Source organism: Helianthus annuus, chromosome 17 (assembly GCF_002127325.2).
Source record: "Helianthus annuus cultivar XRQ/B chromosome 17, HanXRQr2.0-SUNRISE, whole genome shotgun sequence".
NCBI classification, from domain to species: Eukaryota; Viridiplantae; Streptophyta; class Magnoliopsida; order Asterales; family Asteraceae; genus Helianthus; species Helianthus annuus.
This window is the reverse complement of record NC_035449.2, coordinates 14,450,648-14,469,881: the sequence shown is the minus strand read 5'-3', so window position 1 is coordinate 14,469,881 and position 19,234 is coordinate 14,450,648. Positions and strand designations below refer to the sequence as shown.

The following is a 19,234-nucleotide window of genomic DNA, read 5'->3' as shown; positions in this document are numbered from 1 at the left end:
ATTTTTTTGCGTTCTACGCTCCGTTCTAAATTTTGTGAGTTAACGCGGCGCAACGCGTGTGTGGTTAAACGTTTTACGCCGTCTTTTCCTGTTGACAGGTTCGTCGCAAAGCGGCGAGTCCTAGATCAACTTAGCTATTTTTTTTCTATGTTTTACGTTTCGCTCTAAGTTATTCGCATTAACATGCGTAAGTTAAGTGTTGATGGCCCCGCCACAATACGAAGGTGCTTAATACTTATTTTATTAAAAAAGAAAATCCAACCAGCAAGAAGGTAGACAAAAATAACAATATGATCCCGAACCACAGACCGGACAACTCGTAAAAGAAAAAACAAAACCCGACCCGATGTACTCAGTTGGGCTAGACTAGGCTGGGCTTGGCTGTTTGGGCTTGGATTAAATGCCTATTTTAGCGCATGAAAATCGGGGATATAAAAAACAAAGAAAAAAACCGTAGACAATACAATTACAGAAAAAAACCATATTCTCTAACTGCTTCTTTCCCTCTCTTTCTCTGTTTGTTCTTCTTCAATCTTCATCATCATCATCGTCATCAGAAACACAGGATTCTGAATCTACCGTATTGAATATCCGTGACGTAACAGTTCACTGCCTCAAAACCTTCAAATTCCTCAAGGTATCTCCGTTACTCTATCTGCAATTGTTAATTTGTTCCGTCACGATCTATTTGCACAATCTTCGTCACTTTCGTTATCTATATTCTGTTGGAAAATAAGTGAAAATAGCATTTTTCACAAATATAGGAAAATGATTTTTTCCTATTTTGGACTAGAAATAAATATAATAAAATGAGCGGGTTTTATGTATTTATTTGTGGGTTTGTGTTCTATGTTGGAAGAGCTTCGCAACGAACTAAACCACGTCCAAAACCGAGCTAAGATGAATGAGATATCGATGCTCAAAGTTGGGTGTTTGGAACATTCAATGTTGAAACTAAAGGGAAAGTAGCACCTTGTCCCACATAGGAGGAGGGATGGAACTTAAATGGGTATTTAAGGTGGAACTCTCCATCCTTATTGTTTCATGGAAGCACTCACTAGTGTCCTCGCGAAGGGTGCGGAGCACCCTAACTCGCACTCGCACTCGCACACGCGCGCGCGCGCGCGTGGCGTGGGCGATGAGGCGCAATGTGGCGCTTTGATGGCGCACTTTGCACTTCGCACGCTCGCATCGCCGAGAGCCGCCTTTGTATTTTTGACCGCGCGCGCGTGGTGAAGCACAAGGGTTGCAAGGACCAAGTGGTAGGTGATGCGGCGCATGACGTGGCAGTCATGCGCGCGCGGGTACACGAGGCGCGCGGTTGGCGCATGGTGCATGGGTCCTGCTGTGCCGTGTGCGGGGCACCAGAGTGAGCCAATACGGCGCGACTGTGTGGCGCGCACGTATAGACTCACAGGTGACGTGGCGCACGCCGCACCGCCGCACGGCGCATGGACGGACTTGAGCCGCACCGCGCACGACAGTGAGCCAAGAGGCCGCACGCCGCACGGCAGTGAGCCAAGAGGCCGCACGCCGCACGGCAGTGAGCCAAGAGGGCCGCACGCCGCATGGCAGTGAGCCAAGAGGCCGCACGCCGCATGGCGCACCGCGCGCGCGCGCAAAAGCTTCCAGCATTGAATGACAGGGCAGTTTCAGTCCAGCTTCGTAACTGACGAGTTAATAGGCTTTGACTGAGAATTAAATGACGTATTAAATTGCATTGAAGACGTTTAATGCAATTTAAACCTCTCATTTAATTCATTTTGACTGTTTCAACCTAGGAGCTGTATAAATACAGCTCCATACCCACTTCAGAAGGACACCAGCAACAACAACAGCAATCAACTTTCTCTTTACAAAAATTAAGATCTTCTCCAGCATTCTTCAAGGTAGCCTTCGGGTTGTAGGCTTTCTCCGGCAGTACGCTGCTCCGGCTGTTGTACCCTGGGAAACAAAACGAGTACTCTTGGGAGACTCGGAATTTGTTTTAAGGGAAGCGTGTTGAACACGTGCCTCAGTCAAATTCTGCTTCTACACCTTTCTTGTATTTTGGATTTTTCAGTTGTAATAGTATTGTTTCTTTTTCTGCTTTCTTTGTATTGTAATCAGTAATAAAATTTGTTTATTTTATTTAATTTATGCGAACGGTTCCTACAATCTTAAAACAAATTTTTAAAACCGTTCGTGTAATCAAAACCTTTCTGTTTGTGATTCAAACCAGTTTTGATTTCACTCAGTTTGTGTTTTAAAAACAGATTTTTTTTAGTTTTCATCTTCAAAGGAGCGACTTTGGTTGAAAACTATTTTTGGTTACATTCGAACTTGTCCTAAATTTGCTAAAACTTTCTGATTTGGTCTTCAAAGTTGGACTTAGAAGCCAATCAGTAAGTTCTAAAAATTATAAAATTTCTGTTTTTTGGTCTTCAAAGTTGGACTTAGAAGCCAAAACAGTAATTTGTGGTAAATTAAAATTTAATAGTTTACTTCTGATTTTTGCGTAACTCGGAATTTTTTGGACTAAACTTTAAATTTTTAATTTTCAGCATGTCGAACGAAACTGTCAACGTCAACAACACCACAAATGTTGTGACGGGAAACCCCCTTAACGCCACCACTGTGGGAGCGTCCACAGTGGCCAATCACGCTGAACGACCCGAGAAGTTTTCGGGTCAACACTTTAAGAGGTGGCAGCAGAAGATGTTCTTCTACCTGACCACCATGAACCTTGCGAGGTTCTTAACTGAATCCGCTCCCCAACCTGCGGAAGGGGAGACCAGCGCTCAGGCTCTGAGCGCGGTAGAGGCTTGGAAGCACTCGGATTTTATTTGTCGAGGCTATGTGTTAAACGGGTTGTCGGATGCGTTGTATAATGTTTACTACAACGTCAAGACTTCCAAAGACCTTTGGGATGCATTAGACAAGAAGTACAAAACGGAGGATGCTGGCACAAAGAAATTTGTGGTAGCCCGTTTTTTGGATTTCAAAATGGTTGATTCTAAAACAGTTATGAATCAAGTCCAAGAATTCCAAATTATACTTCATGACATCTCAGCGGAAGGCATGACACTAAGCGAGACATTCCAAGTGGCAGCGATGATTGAAAAGTTACCTCCTAGTTGGGTTGATTTTAAGAATTATCTTAAACACAAACGAAAGGAGATGACTATAGAGGATCTTATTGTTCGTCTTCGGATTGAAGAGGACAATAGAATCGCCCTAAAAGGCAGCATTGCGCAGACTAGTGCTAGCGCAAATCTGGTTGAGCATGGGCAATCCTCTAAGGGCGCGAAGAGCAAGGGGAAAAAGGACAAAGGGAAAGGGAAAGCAAAGGCTAGCAACCTTGGACCGAAGAAAGGGGTTGTGAAAAAGAAACCTCAAACGTTCCAAGGGACTTGTTACAACTGTGACGAGCCGGGGCATCGGGCTAACCAATGCAAGAAACCAAAGCGTGAGCGTGCGCACATGGTGGATGAAGACGGAATGCCTTTGGTGGCAATGATTTCCGACAAAAGCGCAATGATGGATGAGGTCAATACTGTGACCAACACTCCAAAAGGTTGGTGGGTTGATACGGGCGCGACCCGTCACGTTTGTGCAGACAAAAGTCTCTTTACCACCTTCAAGGCGCTTTCTGGAGAAGAGAAGCTGTATATGGGAAATGCAGCCACCGCTGACATCATGGGTGAAGGAACGGTGATCTTGAAGTGGACTTCGGGGAAGGAGCTCACTCTAAGCAACGTGTTGTATGTCCCAGACTTGCGAAAGAATTTAGTCTCGGGATGGTTGCTTAACAAGTTTGGATTTCGTTTAGTTTTTGAGAGCGATCAATTTGTACTAACTAAACGAGGAACGTATGTAGGCAAGGGCTATGCCCAAAATGGAATGTTCAAATTGAATGTAATGGCTGTCAAGAACATGAATAAAATTGCTACTACTTCTACTTATATGCTTGAGTTTTCTGAATCGAATAAATGGCATGGTAGATTAGGTCACGTAAATTTTAATTCTATACGCCGTTTAATCAATTTAAATTGTATACCAACATTCCATATTGATTCACACTATAAATGTGAAACATGCGTTGAATCCAAACTTACAAGAACATCATCAAAATCGGTTGAACGAATAACCGAACCCCTTGATTTAATTCACACTGATATTTGTGACTTAAAAGCGGTACCCACAACAGGTGGAAATAAGTACTTCATCACGTTTATTGACGATAGTACTAAATATTGCTATGTTTATTTACTAAAAAGTAAAGATGAAGCAATAAGTAAATTTATCTTGTATAAAAATGAAGTTGAGAATCAACTTCAAAAGAAGATAAAGGCTTTGCGAAGCGATCGAGGAGGCGAATATGTTGCACCTTTTGCCGAGTTATGCGCAAAAAGTGGCATTGTACATGAGTGTACACCTCCTTACTCTCCACAATCAAATGGCGTGGCGGAACGAAAGAACCGCACATTGAAAGAAATGATGAACGCCATGTTGATAAGTTCTGGGGTGAGCCACGAACTGTGGGGGGAAGCCATTCTCTCGGCTAATTATCTTTTGAACAGGATACCACTCAAAAAGAGAGACGAAACTCCATATGAGTTATGGAAAAGGAAGAAACCTTCATACAAATACTTGAAAGTGTGGGGGTGCCTAGCAAAGGTGACTGTACCACCTCCTAAGGCTCTTAGGATAGGACCCAAAACTGTTGATTGCATATTTATTGGGTATGCACATCAAAGTAGTGCACATCGCTTTCTTGTACATGAGTCCAAGAATCCTGATGTACACGTAAACACTATTATGGAGGTGAATTCTAACGTTGTGTCTTACTTTGAAAATGTGTTTCCTTTGAGAAGACAAACACATGCAACGTCATCAACACCTAATTTTGAAGTAGGTGAAAGTTCATCAACACCAGTTGATAAGGTGGTTCATGATAAGACACATGAACAACATGAGGTTGAAGAAACCGATCGTAGGCGAAGTAAAAGGCCAAGGGTTGAAAAATCCTTCGGTCCAGACTTCGTTAGCTATATGGTTGAGGGCGAGCCCAATACATATCGCGAAGCGGTTTCCTCTTCAGAAGGACCTCAATGGAAAGAAGCAATAAGAAATGAAATAGATTCTATATTGCAAAATCATACTTGGGAGTTAGTAGATCTTCCACCTGGTTGCAAACCACTTGGATATCGTTGGATATTCAAAAGGAAGATGAAAACTGATGGAAGTATTGATAAGTACAAGGCTAGGTTGGTGATTAAAGGATTTAGACAAAAGGAAGGTCTAGATTACTTTGATACCTACTCGCCTGTGACGCGCATAACCTCGATTAGATTGGTTCTTGCTATAGCGGCGTTAAGAAATTTGGAAGTTCACCAAATGGACGTTAAAACCGCATTTCTAAATGGCGATTTAGAAGAAGAAATTTACATGGAGCAACCTGAAGGTTTCTCGGCCCCAGGTCAAGAGGGTAAAGTATGTAAACTCGTCAAGTCTTTGTATGGCTTGAAGCAAGCACCAAAACAATGGCACCAAAAGTTTGATCATGTCATGATTGACAATGGTTTCAAAATAAATGAGTGCGACAAGTGTGTTTATTTCAAAGACACAAATGAAGGTTATGTCATCTTATGCCTTTATGTAGACGATATGCTTATCATTGGGAGTAATGATAAAATTATCAAAGCTACTAAAAGCATGTTGAAAGCGAGATTTGACATGAAAGACATGGGTTTAGCGGATGTGATTCTTGGAGTAAAGATCATAAGAACCCAAGAAGGTCTTGTGTTAAGTCAATCTCACTATGTGGATAAAATTCTTGAAAAATTCAACTCGGGAGATACGAGTGTCGCTCGAACTCCAGTTGATACCTCCCAACATCTCAAGAAGAATAAAGGAGATGGAGTTGCTCAGTTAGAGTATTCAAGAATTATAGGCAGTCTAATGTATCTAATGACATGTACTAGACCCGACTTGGCTTACGCGGTGAGTAGGCTAAGTAGATACACCAGCAATCCGTGCGCGGATCATTGGAAGGCTATCACGAGGGTGCTTAGATACATACGATACACAAGAGACTATGGACTGCATTATACCCGACAACCAGCAGTGATCGAAGGATACACTGATGCAAACTGGATATCGGATAATAAAGATTCCAAATCAACAAGTGGTTACGTGTTTACACTTGGAGGAGCTGCTATTGCTTGGAAGTCTTCTAAGCAAACGGTCATAGCAAGATCCACAATGGAATCTGAATTTATCGCCTTGGATAAGTCAGGCGAGGAGGCGGAATGGCTACGTCAATTCGTGGAAGATATTCCAAGATGGCCAAAGCCTTTGCCAGCCATATGTGTACATTGTGATAGCCAATCAGCGATTGGTAGAGCTCAAAGCTTGATGTACAATGGCAGATCAAGGCATATGCGACGTAGACATAACACGATACGACAACTACTCTCAACGGGTGTTATCACAATTGATTATGTGAGATCAGCGGATAACATTGCGGACCCGTTTACAAAAGGCTTAAGCAGAGAGTTAGTAGAAACGTCATCAAGAGGAATGGGACTAAAGCCCGTGGTTAATGGGAATATGAGGGAAACCTAACTTAGTTGACTGGAGATCCCAAGATCTAAGTTCAATAGGACAACTTAATCATATTACCAAAACGGAGTCACTGTGGGGGAGTACCCCAAACTAAATAAAAGGGAGTTACATATACTTCCTAGTCCATTCCAATCAGTGACATGAAGTGAGGTTAAGCATATTAAGGTTAATGATTTCGGGAAATCAAATAACCATGATGCTTTTAATGATTCAAGGGAATCACCTATGTTAGAGAGAAGTGGGGTCGCTTCAAATGGATTTGTGGGGTGCGCAAATCCTAGAGCTCTCGCAGAACCAGGCTAGTGTTCCAGGACCATAATAGGACACGAAAATGAGGAGTTGGCCAAACCAGGGAGAGTATTGTGTGAAGTGTATTGTCGTTTACACAAATGGGGGTATGTTCAAGGACATCGCGTCTACACACCGCTAGTAAGCTAAGTGCGCTTCACAAAAGAAGGTTCAAAGGCTTCAACCTACCTATCTTGCAATACTCAACTGTCGAAGTTTATCGTTGAAAAGTGTAAGGAAAAGATCCATTTCCATACATGTGGGGGATTGTTGGAAATTTGATGAAAATAGCATTTTTCATGTGGGGGATTGTTGGAAAATAAGTGAAAATAGCATTTTTCACAAATATAGGAAAATGATTTTTTCCTATTTTGGACTAGAAATAAATATAATAAAATGAGCGGGTTTTATGTATTTATTTGTGGGTTTGTGTTCTATGTTGGAAGAGCTTCGCAACGAACTAAACCACGTCCAAAACCGAGCTAAGATGAATGAGATATCGATGCTCAAAGTTGGGTGTTTGGAACATTCAATGTTGAAACTAAAGGGAAAGTAGCACCTTGTCCCACATAGGAGGAGGGATGGAACTTAAATGGGTATTTAAGGTGGAACTCTCCATCCTTATTGTTTCATGGAAGCACTCACTAGTGTCCTCGCGAAGGGTGCGGAGCACCCTAACTCGCACTCGCACTCGCACACGCGCGCGCGCGCGCGTGGCGTGGGCGATGAGGCGCAATGTGGCGCTTTGATGGCGCACTTTGCACTTCGCACGCTCGCATCGCCGCGAGCCGCTTGAGAGCCGCCTTTGTATTTTTGACCGCGCGCGCGTGGTGAAGCACAAGGGTTGCAAGGACCAAGTGGTAGGTGATGCGGCGCATGACGTGGCAGTCATGCGCGCGCGGGTACACGAGGCGCGCGGTTGGCGCATGGTGCATGGGTCCTACTGTGCCGTGTGCGGGGCACCAGAGTGAGCCAATACGGCGCGACTGTGTGGCGCGCACGTATAGACTCACAGGTGACGTGGCGCACGCCGCACCGCCGCACGGCGCATGGACGGACTTGAGCCGCACCGCGCACGACAGTGAGCCAAGAGGCCGCACGCCGCACGGCAGTGAGCCAAGAGGCCGCACGCCGCACGGCAGTGAGCCAAGAGGGCCGCACGCCGCATGGCAGTGAGCCAAGAGGCCGCACGCCGCATGGCGCACCGCGCGCGCGCGCAAAAGCTTCCAGCATTGAATGACAGGGCAGTTTCAGTCCAGCTTCGTAACTGACGAGTTAATAGGCTTTGACTGAGAATTAAATGACGTATTAAATTGCATTGAAGACGTTTAATGCAATTTAAACCTCTCATTTAATTCATTTTGACTGTTTCAACCTAGGAGCTGTATAAATACAGCTCCATACCCACTTCAGAAGGACACCAGCAACAACAACAGCAATCAACTTTCTCTTTACAAAAATTAAGATCTTCTCCAGCATTCTTCAAGGTAGCCTTCGGGTTGTAGGCTTTCTCCGGCAGTACGCTGCTCCGGCTGTTGTACCCTGGGAAACAAAACGAGTACTCTTGGGAGACTCGGAATTTGTTTTAAGGGAAGCGTGTTGAACACGTGCCTCAGTCAAATTCTGCTTCTACACCTTTCTTGTATTTTGGATTTTTCAGTTGTAATAGTATTGTTTCTTTTTCTGCTTTCTTTGTATTGTAATCAGTAATAAAATTTGTTTATTTTATTTAATTTATGCGAACGGTTCCTACATATTCTAGGGTTTGGTTTCAGTATTCATCGTTCATTTCAGTGTTTGTTTCACAATTAACATTTTTTTAATTACGATGATGCAAATTGTTATTTCAAATAGCCAATATAGCATGATTTAATATTTTAATGATTTTGCTTATATTATTATGTGGTTTTAGATTATAGTATGATTTTGCTTAAATCGTTATATATGTTTGTGTGGTTGAGATTCAAGGCTACATAACATGTAGGTGATGCAAACTGTATTTACAAAGGGCCAATATAGCATGATTTTGGTTGGATCATTTTAAAATTTTATGTTTGTGTGGTTCAGATGCGTGGCTACATAATATTTAGATGATATAATGTCTTGGATATTTGTTTGCGTTTGAAATCTTCTCCAGCGTCATGTTGATATCCTAATTATTCTTTTTGTTTATGGTGATCTTCAGAACCTGTGACAAAAAGATGGCTGAAGAAGAAACAAAGAAAAGTGTTGTTTTCGCAGTTGGGAATAACAAAATTATTTTCTCCGATCCATCGGTTCCCATTTCTGCCGAAGGTAACATGACATTCTTCTCTACAAAGTTCTTTTATAATGATGTCTAAAACCTGATATGGTTCATTCACCCGCTTGTATATATTCTGTCATAATTATTTATTGCTTATTGGTACTTATATATACTTAAGTATTTTGTTTATCGTAATGGTAGAACTTGGGTCGTTAGACAAAGATGAAGACCATCACGACGAGGATGAAATTGATCCTAAACCATCTTCACCTAAAGACACCGGTAGATCATCTTCACCCGAAAGTTCATGCTCACCATCTTACAAACCGAGAGATATGGATCCTGATTCTGTTTCCGACCCAAATCCCCATCAATGGCATGGGTTTTTAAGAAAAATCAAAAGGGGGTCCACTTCAACCTTACACGGATTCCATCCCACCCTCCATTCCATCAAAAGGCTGACTAGGCGAAGAAGCAGGAAAATAGCCGAAACCATACCCGCACTACCTCACGATTTAGACGCCGAATTGCATTGTTTTGAAGCATCATGGACAAATTTCTCACTTGCAGAACTCAAACATGCAACCAACAACTTTAGCCGTGGTTTGTAATTTTGTATCGTCTAAATATGTTACTTTCATACTTTGAAGTCTTATGAAAGAGTTACATGTGTTACTGGTTAACTAATAATCATATATATCTTTTATGATGGCATGAAGAAAACTTAATCGGAGAAGGAGGGTATTCCGAAGTTTACAAGGGTCATTTACCGGATGGGCAATTTATCGCGGTTAAACGATTAATCAGGGGTACACCCGAAGAAATGACTTCAGATTTTTTATCGGAACTGGGAATTCTCGTTCACGTCAAACATCCGAATATTTCTCATGTTATTGGCTACGGAGTTGAAGGTGGCATGCATCTTGTGCTTCCTTTGTCTCAACATGGGAGCCTAGCGTCCCTTCTTAGTGGTTAGTCGTTAAACAAATTGTCGTTTAATGATATCGTTTCGTATTTTTAAACGTTGTTTGTTCATATTGTTTACTTGTTTCAGGTCAGAAAGGAAAGTTAGAATGGGGAACGCGATATAATATTGCCATAGGCACTGCTTCAGGTCTTTCTTATCTTCATGAAGCTTGTCAAAGGAGAATTATTCATAGGGATATCAAGGCGGCTAATATTTTGCTTTCAGAAGATTTTGAACCCAAGGTATTATATAAGTTAAGTATGTTCAGAATATGGTATATGCGAGTTGTTTATCTATAACCATTTTGTAATCAATTTGTAGATTTCCGATTTTGGGTTGGCAAAATGGCTTCCAGATCAATGGTTGAACCTCACTGTATCTCAATTTGAAGGGACATTCGGGTATATATTTGAACAATATTAAGCTTATAAATCTATAAAGAGTAAAATGCCATTTTCGTCCCTGAGTTTTGAGACTTTCGTCCAAAGGTTTATTTTTTCCATCTGGATTCAAAAGGTTTGAAATCTTGCCATTTTCATTTGGCTCGTTAACTCCATCCATTTTTCTCCATTAAGTCAAGGGTATTTCCGTCTTTTTTGTTAACTTAAAGGGCAATTCAGTCTTTTGAATACTTGCTGATGGCAGAGGGACAACAAGGCCGACAACTGAGACACGTGGCTCCAATCACGGTGCGCCAGCACCGGATATCTTCTAGATAACACTAATGGTCGACACCACTGAGACAAAGAGCATATCCTCTAAGTTATCACATTCCGGCCCAAGGCCCATCAGCCCAACTCCTCTTACACCTCTCCGGCTATAAATAGAGACCTTCATGCACAGGTTGATTCATTCTATTCTCTCTACTCTCACTCTTAACACACAATTATCTCCTCAAAACAGTTACTTATTCTCACGCCGGAGTCTGGTTAAGAGGGAAACCTCCATATTCCCCTCTTAACGAGATAACGGTGTTCTGTTTTGCAGGATTATCGGATCATTAAGGAGCTCAGGAAGTTATAAGAAGATTAACCCTTATGGTTGAAACATAAACAAACTAATTAACTCTAAAATTAGTTACGTGTTTCTTCAGTTGAGGATAACAAAAAATTATTATATAAATAAATAAAAAAATATACAATAATTATAATAATAAAAAGAATGTATTCAGAAATCCCAATCGGTACCTTTTAACAAATTAACGAGTATACCCGATAGTTGACGGGTATTAACCTAGGTATAGACCTCGATTTTACAACTAGGTATGAATATGAAAATACCAATACTCGACCTGAACCAGCCTATCGCCAACCTTAAGAAAGGCTCTAAGAGGAGGAGGGGTGGTGCGTTATTTTTCCGTGATAAAGGAATGTTCACGCGTGGAGAAAACATTTGACCACCGCCACCAAAACTTCAACGCGTGATAGGCTCAATTCCGTGATAAAATCAACGCGTCATGGGGTGTGGATGTGAGGGGGTGTGGGGGTTTATTGTTGGGTGTTGTGAGTGATGACCATTGCCACCAAAAAAAGTTGTGAGCGATGGAAAAATGGTTGATGACATGACGGAACTTGATTAGGTGCGTGTGAGTGATGAAATTCTATCACTAGTGACCACCCCACCCCTGACACTCGCATTAAAAAAAATGAGAAACTGAATCTCCGTACCTCTCGCATGCAAATCGGAAATCCAGTAATCCACCATTGTAGCTACATTAAGATCGAAATCAGCCACCATAACCATGGACCACGATGGCGGCAGCAGCCTCCACACTCGATCTAAAGCAGCACCGGATTGGACCGTAGAGGAATCCCTAATTCTAGTCAACGAGGTTACCGCCATTGAAGCTGATTGTCGCGACACACTATCCTCTTTCCAGAAATGGAAGATCATAGTGGAGAATTGCAATGCATTGGGCGTCAATCGCAACCTCAACCACTGCCGGAGAAAATGGGACTCGTTGCTCTCCGATTACAAAAAAATTAAACAGTCCGGTTCCAAGAAAGCCAGCTTCAATTCTGAATTGTTCAAAGGGATCGAACGCTACGTTAGGGAATTCGAGTGCGGTGGTTATGACACTGAGGCGGATACTGATACCGATACCGATGCACCGCCTGTTTTTGTTCTACAATCCGGTATTTTACAGCTCGGGATAATGGCACACCCTGTATACGAGCCGTATGGCATGAACCATACGGCATGTATAATGTATAATTTTTTTTACATGAACTGTGTACGACTTGTATGTTTCTGTACGAGTCGTACACAGACATCTCACCAACAAAGCATATACGACTCATAGGGGTGTGCATGGGTGGGTTTTGGCTTAAAACCATAACCATAACTGATCGGTTACGGCGGTTTTGGTTATTTGATTTTGATGGTTAAAGCGGGTCGGTTAACCGTGAGTTTGAGCCTAGCTAAAACTATCTGAAAACAAAATAATTGTGCATTATTTGAGTTTGAAAGTTTGGGCTTGAAATTTGTGACCATGGAATAATTTGTTATTACACATTTCTATATATTACTATATTACACGAAAACAATACATATAATCAATATATATATATATATTAATACCGATTATTATGAATATTTAAACAAACGATGTGATATAGTTCATAAATTTAAACAAACTTTTATGAAAAACATATGATATAACCCATAAAATTAAACAATTGTTCAATCAAAAAGATCAAATGTTGAAAAGTTCAAATCCGACAAAGATTTCAGTATATGTCGGTTTGGTTCGGTTCGGTTAAGGCGGGCATGGAAACATTGATAACCATAACCGACTCGCTACTTTTGGTTTTCAGCAAAACAATTAACCGGCCCACTAGTTTTTTATTTGGTTCGGTTTTATCGTTAATTTGGTTATGGGTCGGTTAATTCATTTTTTTGCACACCCTAACGACTCATATACAAGACTTATATAGTATATTGGATACTGATACCGAGGAGCCGCCTGAGCCGCCGCTTGCTTTTATTATACAATCTGGTATTTAATGGCTCAGGATAATGGCACACCGCACACCCCAGACGGATCTTTTGACGCCCTAGTATACGAGTCATATATTATATTTTCTTTACATGAACTGTACGAATCATATCTATACGACTTGTATACACATACACGAGTCGTATATTGGTTGTCAAAAGATTTAATTGGGTGTACGTAACTACGTATAGTAGGACCCTATTTTATGCTCTAAGCTTGCACTTTTACCTTTAATTTGACAATCAGAAATTTCAATTTGAATTTGATTAGAATGTTGCTGTGCTTTTAGATCTATTGAATCAAAGGTCCAAGATGACAGCACCTCAGAAACATATAGCAGAAGTGAAATCAAAGCCAACAAGAAGTCTGAAAAGTGAGAAGAATGATATTGAGGAATGCAGTTCAGAGCACCAAGTGGATCATCACACACATAGGTTAAATGAAAGTAAAAGGTTTGTTGAAGTTAGTAAGTTGGATCATGAACATAACATGGGTGAGAAACTGAGGGAAAATGCGGAAATGATCGAAGCTATAGTTAACAATGGCAATGGAGCAAATGATTTAACTAGGATCAATGGTGATAAGATTAGTATTTGTCTCGATAATCTAGCAGCCGCCCTTGATGAGCTTTGCAGATTGCAAACTGATTCAGTAGTGTAGGGTTTATTTTGAAGTCTAGTTTTGTGTCCGCGGTCTTGTTAGGTTAGTTTGATGTGTTTTCTTGGAATGATCTGTACTTGTTGGTTTGACTATGAAACTTTTATGTAAGATATTAATGTCAGACTGGTTAAATAAAGAAAATAGTTCAGCAAACATGTGTCAAATGGGTTGAACGGGTCAAAAGTGTTTTGGGTCAATCCATCCTGTGACCATGTACCTTTTTGGCCGATACAAAAAATGTCCCCTTGCGCTCACATACATGTATTGTATATAAAGTGTTCTCGTAAAAGGATAATGTGCTTTAAGTCTTTGACATCATCCCGAATATCCTAATGCAATATACTGTCGTCGGTATATATACATTTACTAGTGGTTTGCACTTTGCAACCATTCATTTATTGGGACAATATGTAAATGTAGTTCAAGGATCTGAGATGTATCCGCTTATCAAACCGATGAGTGACACAATGCAAACAAATGCAAATGGGTAACCTTTCTTACTTCTCCTAGCCTGCAAAATAAGCAAACAAACTATAAAATAATATAAATACAAATAAAAGAAAATAATTTTCCTTGATTATTAACTAACACCCTTTTTTAGTTAACCAACAAGGATCTAACACAAGGGATGAAATGCACTCACCAATTCTAGCTTAAGTGACTCTTTTGCTTCAATCATAATGCTGTTCTGACAGGTTAAGCTAGATATTGTGGATTTGGCCTGCAAAAAGATTTTAAACCAGAATAGATCATAAGTTAAATACATTACTAAACAATTTACTTGACACATGGTTTTATATACTTATTGGATTGTCAGTCAATGACTAAAATGCCCTTCGTATACGATAAGATATTTGCGGACAATCTAACCTCTTTCAGTTGATTTTCTAATGCAGTTTCCTTCAGTTTTAACTCCTTGAGTTGATTACACAACCTCAACTTCCTTTCTGGATCCTCTTTCACAACTTTTACAGGGTCAGATTTTAAATTTTTGGAAAGATTCTCTTCATTCCCGTCAAGATCACCAGATGCCTTCAGGTTCTTTGTAGTCAAACCATCTTTGACTTCCCTGCTGTCTTCATTTTGCTGCAAGAAAAACAATGTTCCCATCAAGAAGACTGAAGCAAATTTCTTGTAAAGAGGAAACATCTATTACTCACTGTATGCGGTTGGAGGGCATTTTCGTCCTTTTTCACCGCATTCTCTTCTTTAGTTGAAGATTCATTAGATGGTTCTTTCCCTAACGCTTTCGTTTTCACCACATTCTCTTCTTTAACTGAAGACTCATTAGATGGTTCTTTCCCCAACGCTTTCGTTTTCACCGCACTCTCTTTTTTAACTGAAGGTTCATTCTGTTGTTCTTTACCAAGCTTTTCGTTTTTCACCGCATTCTCTTCTTTAATCGAAGATTCACTAGATTGTTCTTTACCGAGCTTTTCCTTTTTCATCGCATTCTCTTCTTTAACTGAAGATTCATTAGATTGTTCTTTACCCCGCTTTTCGTTCTTCACCACATTCTCTTCTTTAACCGAAGATTTATTCGATGGTTCTTTCCCCGATACTTCGTTTCGATGTTCCTCTGATGAAGAATCTTCCTTACCAACTAGAACAACCCTGAGCTTCTTCTCTTCAACATACTTACCACTTCTTTTAGAGAACTGCCAGTGCCAGGTGGCAACAATGAGCATCAGTAACGAATATTTTTTGACTGAAAATCAAAATACTTACCAATTCAAGAGTCACGTCTTCTTCTTTTGTCGCAGCATCAACAACCGTGCTCTGTATCAGGAATTTATCCTTGCACTCCACCTCAGATGGAGGTGACCTTAGACCTTGCATAGTAACTGCACCAAAAGAATATCTATTCCAGAAAGATTGAAGAATATAAAAGGAACGAGTCGATGATTTTAGGCGTGTATATTGATGAAAATATTTACAGTAACATTTCGATGTAGAGTTAACATCTACCTGTGAACTCGCATGCTGACTTTGGGCTAATTATGCCTGAATTGGGTCTTACACAGAACCTCTTTGGTGATGTGGTCTTCACCTGCTTCACGAAAAACGTTGTATATATGACAAAAAGTTATTATGACACCATGACAGATGGACCAAACAAGCAGGAAGCACCTTAAAAGCAACATATTCATCAGATATATTAGAGAGGTGAACTGAAGATGTACTTTGTTTCTTCACCTCACCTGCAAGGAGGACGAGGAACTTGTTAGGTTCTTGTGTAAGAAATACAAGATATTATCGTGTTGGTGTTGCCTCTTTAACGATCTCTAATCTCTATCTTCGCCACTCAGCACTTTCACTCTATATGGTTTCATATTTCTCAATAACATGTTATATTCTGTAACTCATGTTTCGTTTCTGGTATCAGAGCCAAAGTATACAACAATAGAAGATTAAGACAATTTAAGAAATAGGATACGATAAGCTGAAACTGTGTGCGTATTAGAACTATAGAAGCCGTCTGAGTCAGCTACTTCAATATATAATTTTAAAATATGCAACCTCCTCAATCTATAAGCTTCAGATATTAAAAATCCTAAATCCATTATCAATTTCACTAATACATGCATACACCATAACTCTAAATGCATACATACTCCCTGACCGCGATATAAACACTCGTTTAGCTCGAAATCTAGGGATTAAGAAATTCATTCCTTGTTCTAAGATGTTAACTACCAAACCCTAGGAGTTCATATTCTTATGTTAAAGTATCAAACTAATTGGGGAAAATAACCTTGTTGAACTAGGATGCTATAGCCTATAAACCAATACCGAAAAAGGCGAATAAAAAATGTAAATCAACACTTTGTTTTCATAACTGCAAACCGAAAATAAACTGTCCTTACATATGAACGTGATTGCTGTAGCATTAATTTCCAATAATTTTGCACCCATGCTTCCTTCTCGGCTGTAAACACAGGTTCATAAAGCATTCAGATTATCAGTTTAAAAGCATAAACAAATGATTTCAGATCCAGAAGGAATAAATTGAAAATTGAAAATCGATCGAATCAAATCCAGATTAGGAGGTTTCAAATGAGCAAATTCAATAAGAATTAACGGAAATTTGTACAGAAATGAGTGAAATTACCGATTAAGTGATAGAGATGATTGTTAGAAAACGAATCTAAAGTCCGGTTTTCATTGGATTCTTCTTTGGTGATTTGAATTTAATCGGTTTCACCATTTTCTCGTTTTGTATCGTCTCGTTGATGTTCTTGTTGCATGGTTCTCCCTTTTTATGTTGTACAGTTTGGTCCTCCATTTTGACCCTGATTCCCGTTCTAGTCCCTGATTTTGTAACCAGCCGTTAATGATATTTTACACATTACACCCTCTGAATTTATGTAAATATATAATTATCTACAACTGGTAAGGGGTGTGCATAAAACCAATTAACCGAAACTGGAATCGAAACCGAATAATCGAACCGAAACAACAACCGATGGTTCGGTTTTTGTTTTTTGAATAACCGAATTTTCGGTTTCGGTTAATCATATATTTAAAACCGAAAATAACTGAACCGAAACGACTAGCCAAACATTTGAGATAACACAACAAAATAAACTCACCCACGACGGCCACCCAAAACATAAACACCCACCCGCACCCCACCACAACCCAAAAACGTAAACACCCCCACCCCGCTAAAAAAACTATACCTTACCAAAAAACTCAAAAAACACCTAACCCCCCACATCCCCCAAATACGTGCTTAATAAGTAAGGGGAAAATTCAAAAAAAAAAAAAAAAAAAAAGAGTACCCTCATTCACTTCTTACATTAAAACCTTATTAATAACCAACTATCTTATGCATATCATACTTATACAATTGGCTTTGGGAGTTTTTCAAAATAAATTTGAAATTTTCATTTCTAACCCTAAAGTTTCAATTTTGGCAAGTTAAGTTTAAAATTTTAATCTTTGTTTCCTTTTTAACCCTAAAGTTTTAATCTTTGACAATTTAAGTTTAAAGTTTTAATCTTTGGTAATTTAACCGCTTTGATTAATTTGTTTTTTCACTTCTAATTCAAAAGTTTCCATTTATACAATTTCAACCCTTTGATTAATTTGATTTTTCACTTCTAATTCAAAATTTTCCATCTTTTGCGATTTAACCACTTTGATTTTTTTACTTTTAACTCAAAGCTTTTCATCTTTTGCAACTTCGGTCCCTTATACTTTTCATCTTTCGCGAAGTGTTGTAATCTTGGCTTTGGGGGTTTTTCAAAGAAAAAATGGTTATGCATATGGTTGTTGTAACCATGGCTTTGGGGGTTTAAAAAAATTGATCTTTTTACTTTTCACCCAAAAGTATTTGATAAATTACTTTTAACCCAAAACTATTTGTTTTTTTACATTTAACCCAAAACTTTTAATCTTTTGCAATTTATCCTCACAACTTTTTTTTCTTTCAACTTCGCTCCTTTATAGTTTTCATTTTCCGCAAATTTTCCGCATTATGCTTCGTTCTAAATTTTATGACTTAACACATTGCAACGTGTGTCTTTGGTTTAACGTTTTTACGTTTCGTTCTAAATTTTGCGAGTTAACACGACGCAACGTGCGTGTGTGGGTGAACGTTTTTACATCGTCTATTTTTTACCGTTTGACATGTTCAACAAAACGTGCAGGTCCTAAATTAACTTAGTTATAACTAAAGAATCCCCGCCGCATTGCGGCGGGTCGTAATTCTAGTTAAAATTATTTTGTATGTTTAGACCCATTTCTACATTAACTTAACCCCACATATATAAGTGAAAACCGAGTTATAGATATGTAATGATAATGTGATTCTTGTAATTTTATTTGGGTTGTTACGTAGTTGTAATTGCTTACTATTATCTATTTGAATAGTTTATAAAGTTCTTACATTTCAAATTTGATTTCAGCTATTCAAATTTTGTTTTAAGTCATTTGTTTAGATTTTTTTAGAACGGTCAAAATTTTATTAAAAACCAAAAATCTGACTATCAAGAAGCTTGACAAAAGTCAAAGTTTACATTAACTACAAGGTGGCAATCTCCCATTTGCTATTTTTTACTTATATACTAACTATAACATATTATTAACAAGGATTCAAAAAGTAATTTACTCTATATAATTAGTAACGAAAATACATTCACACTTTGTAAGCTGTAAGCATGTACAATACCAAAACTAAATATAATTCCAGTTCAACTTACATATAAGTGCAATATCACTAAATCATATCATTTATTAAATCCTAACACCAACACCAATAAAAAGAAAGAGAAATTAAGTTATGACCAATAGAAAAAAAGTAGAAATTGAATAGTAATATTGTGAGGGGGCTTAATTTTGTTAATTAATATAGAGGTAATGTTTAATTTAAGATAAACTAATTATCATGTAAGTATATAAAACAATTTCTGTTTTCTGCTTTATTATAGTAATATTATGATATTATCTTATTCCATTTCTC

General features: G+C 39.2%; 3 protein-coding genes across 3 annotated transcripts; 2 read left to right on the top strand and 1 right to left on the bottom strand.

Annotated features, from left to right (window-relative positions):
- The first annotated feature begins 538 nt into the window (after positions 1 to 538).
- LOC110925596 (receptor-like cytosolic serine/threonine-protein kinase RBK2) lies at positions 539 to 10,592 on the top strand. The gene is made up of 6 exons (XM_022169513.2): positions 539 to 637; positions 9,083 to 9,192; positions 9,344 to 9,745; positions 9,862 to 10,113; positions 10,197 to 10,351; positions 10,431 to 10,592. Exons 2-6 carry the CDS (start codon positions 9,099 to 9,101, stop codon positions 10,530 to 10,532), a joined length of 1,005 nt encoding a protein of 334 aa, XP_022025205.2. The 5' UTR covers positions 539 to 637; positions 9,083 to 9,098; the 3' UTR covers positions 10,533 to 10,592.
- A 711-nt stretch (positions 10,593 to 11,303) lies between these two features.
- On the top strand, positions 11,304 to 13,890 carry LOC110923372 (trihelix transcription factor ASR3). Its single transcript, XM_022167481.2, has 2 exons — positions 11,304 to 12,244; positions 13,397 to 13,890. The coding sequence occupies exons 1-2, from the start codon at positions 11,851 to 11,853 to the stop codon at positions 13,765 to 13,767; spliced, it is 765 nt and encodes a 254-aa protein (XP_022023173.1). The 5' UTR covers positions 11,304 to 11,850; the 3' UTR covers positions 13,768 to 13,890.
- Positions 13,891 to 13,996: 106 nt separating this feature from the next.
- On the bottom strand, positions 13,997 to 17,036 carry LOC110923371 (vesicle-associated protein 1-2). The gene is made up of 9 exons (XM_022167480.2): positions 16,880 to 17,036; positions 16,635 to 16,696; positions 15,898 to 15,968; positions 15,736 to 15,817; positions 15,496 to 15,611; positions 14,928 to 15,425; positions 14,638 to 14,853; positions 14,411 to 14,488; positions 13,997 to 14,278 (listed from the first exon to the last, which is right to left on the bottom strand). The coding sequence occupies exons 2-9, from the start codon at positions 16,681 to 16,683 to the stop codon at positions 14,189 to 14,191; spliced, it is 1,200 nt and encodes a 399-aa protein (XP_022023172.1). The 5' UTR covers positions 16,684 to 16,696; positions 16,880 to 17,036; the 3' UTR covers positions 13,997 to 14,188.
- Between the last annotated feature and the right edge of the window lie 2,198 nt (positions 17,037 to 19,234).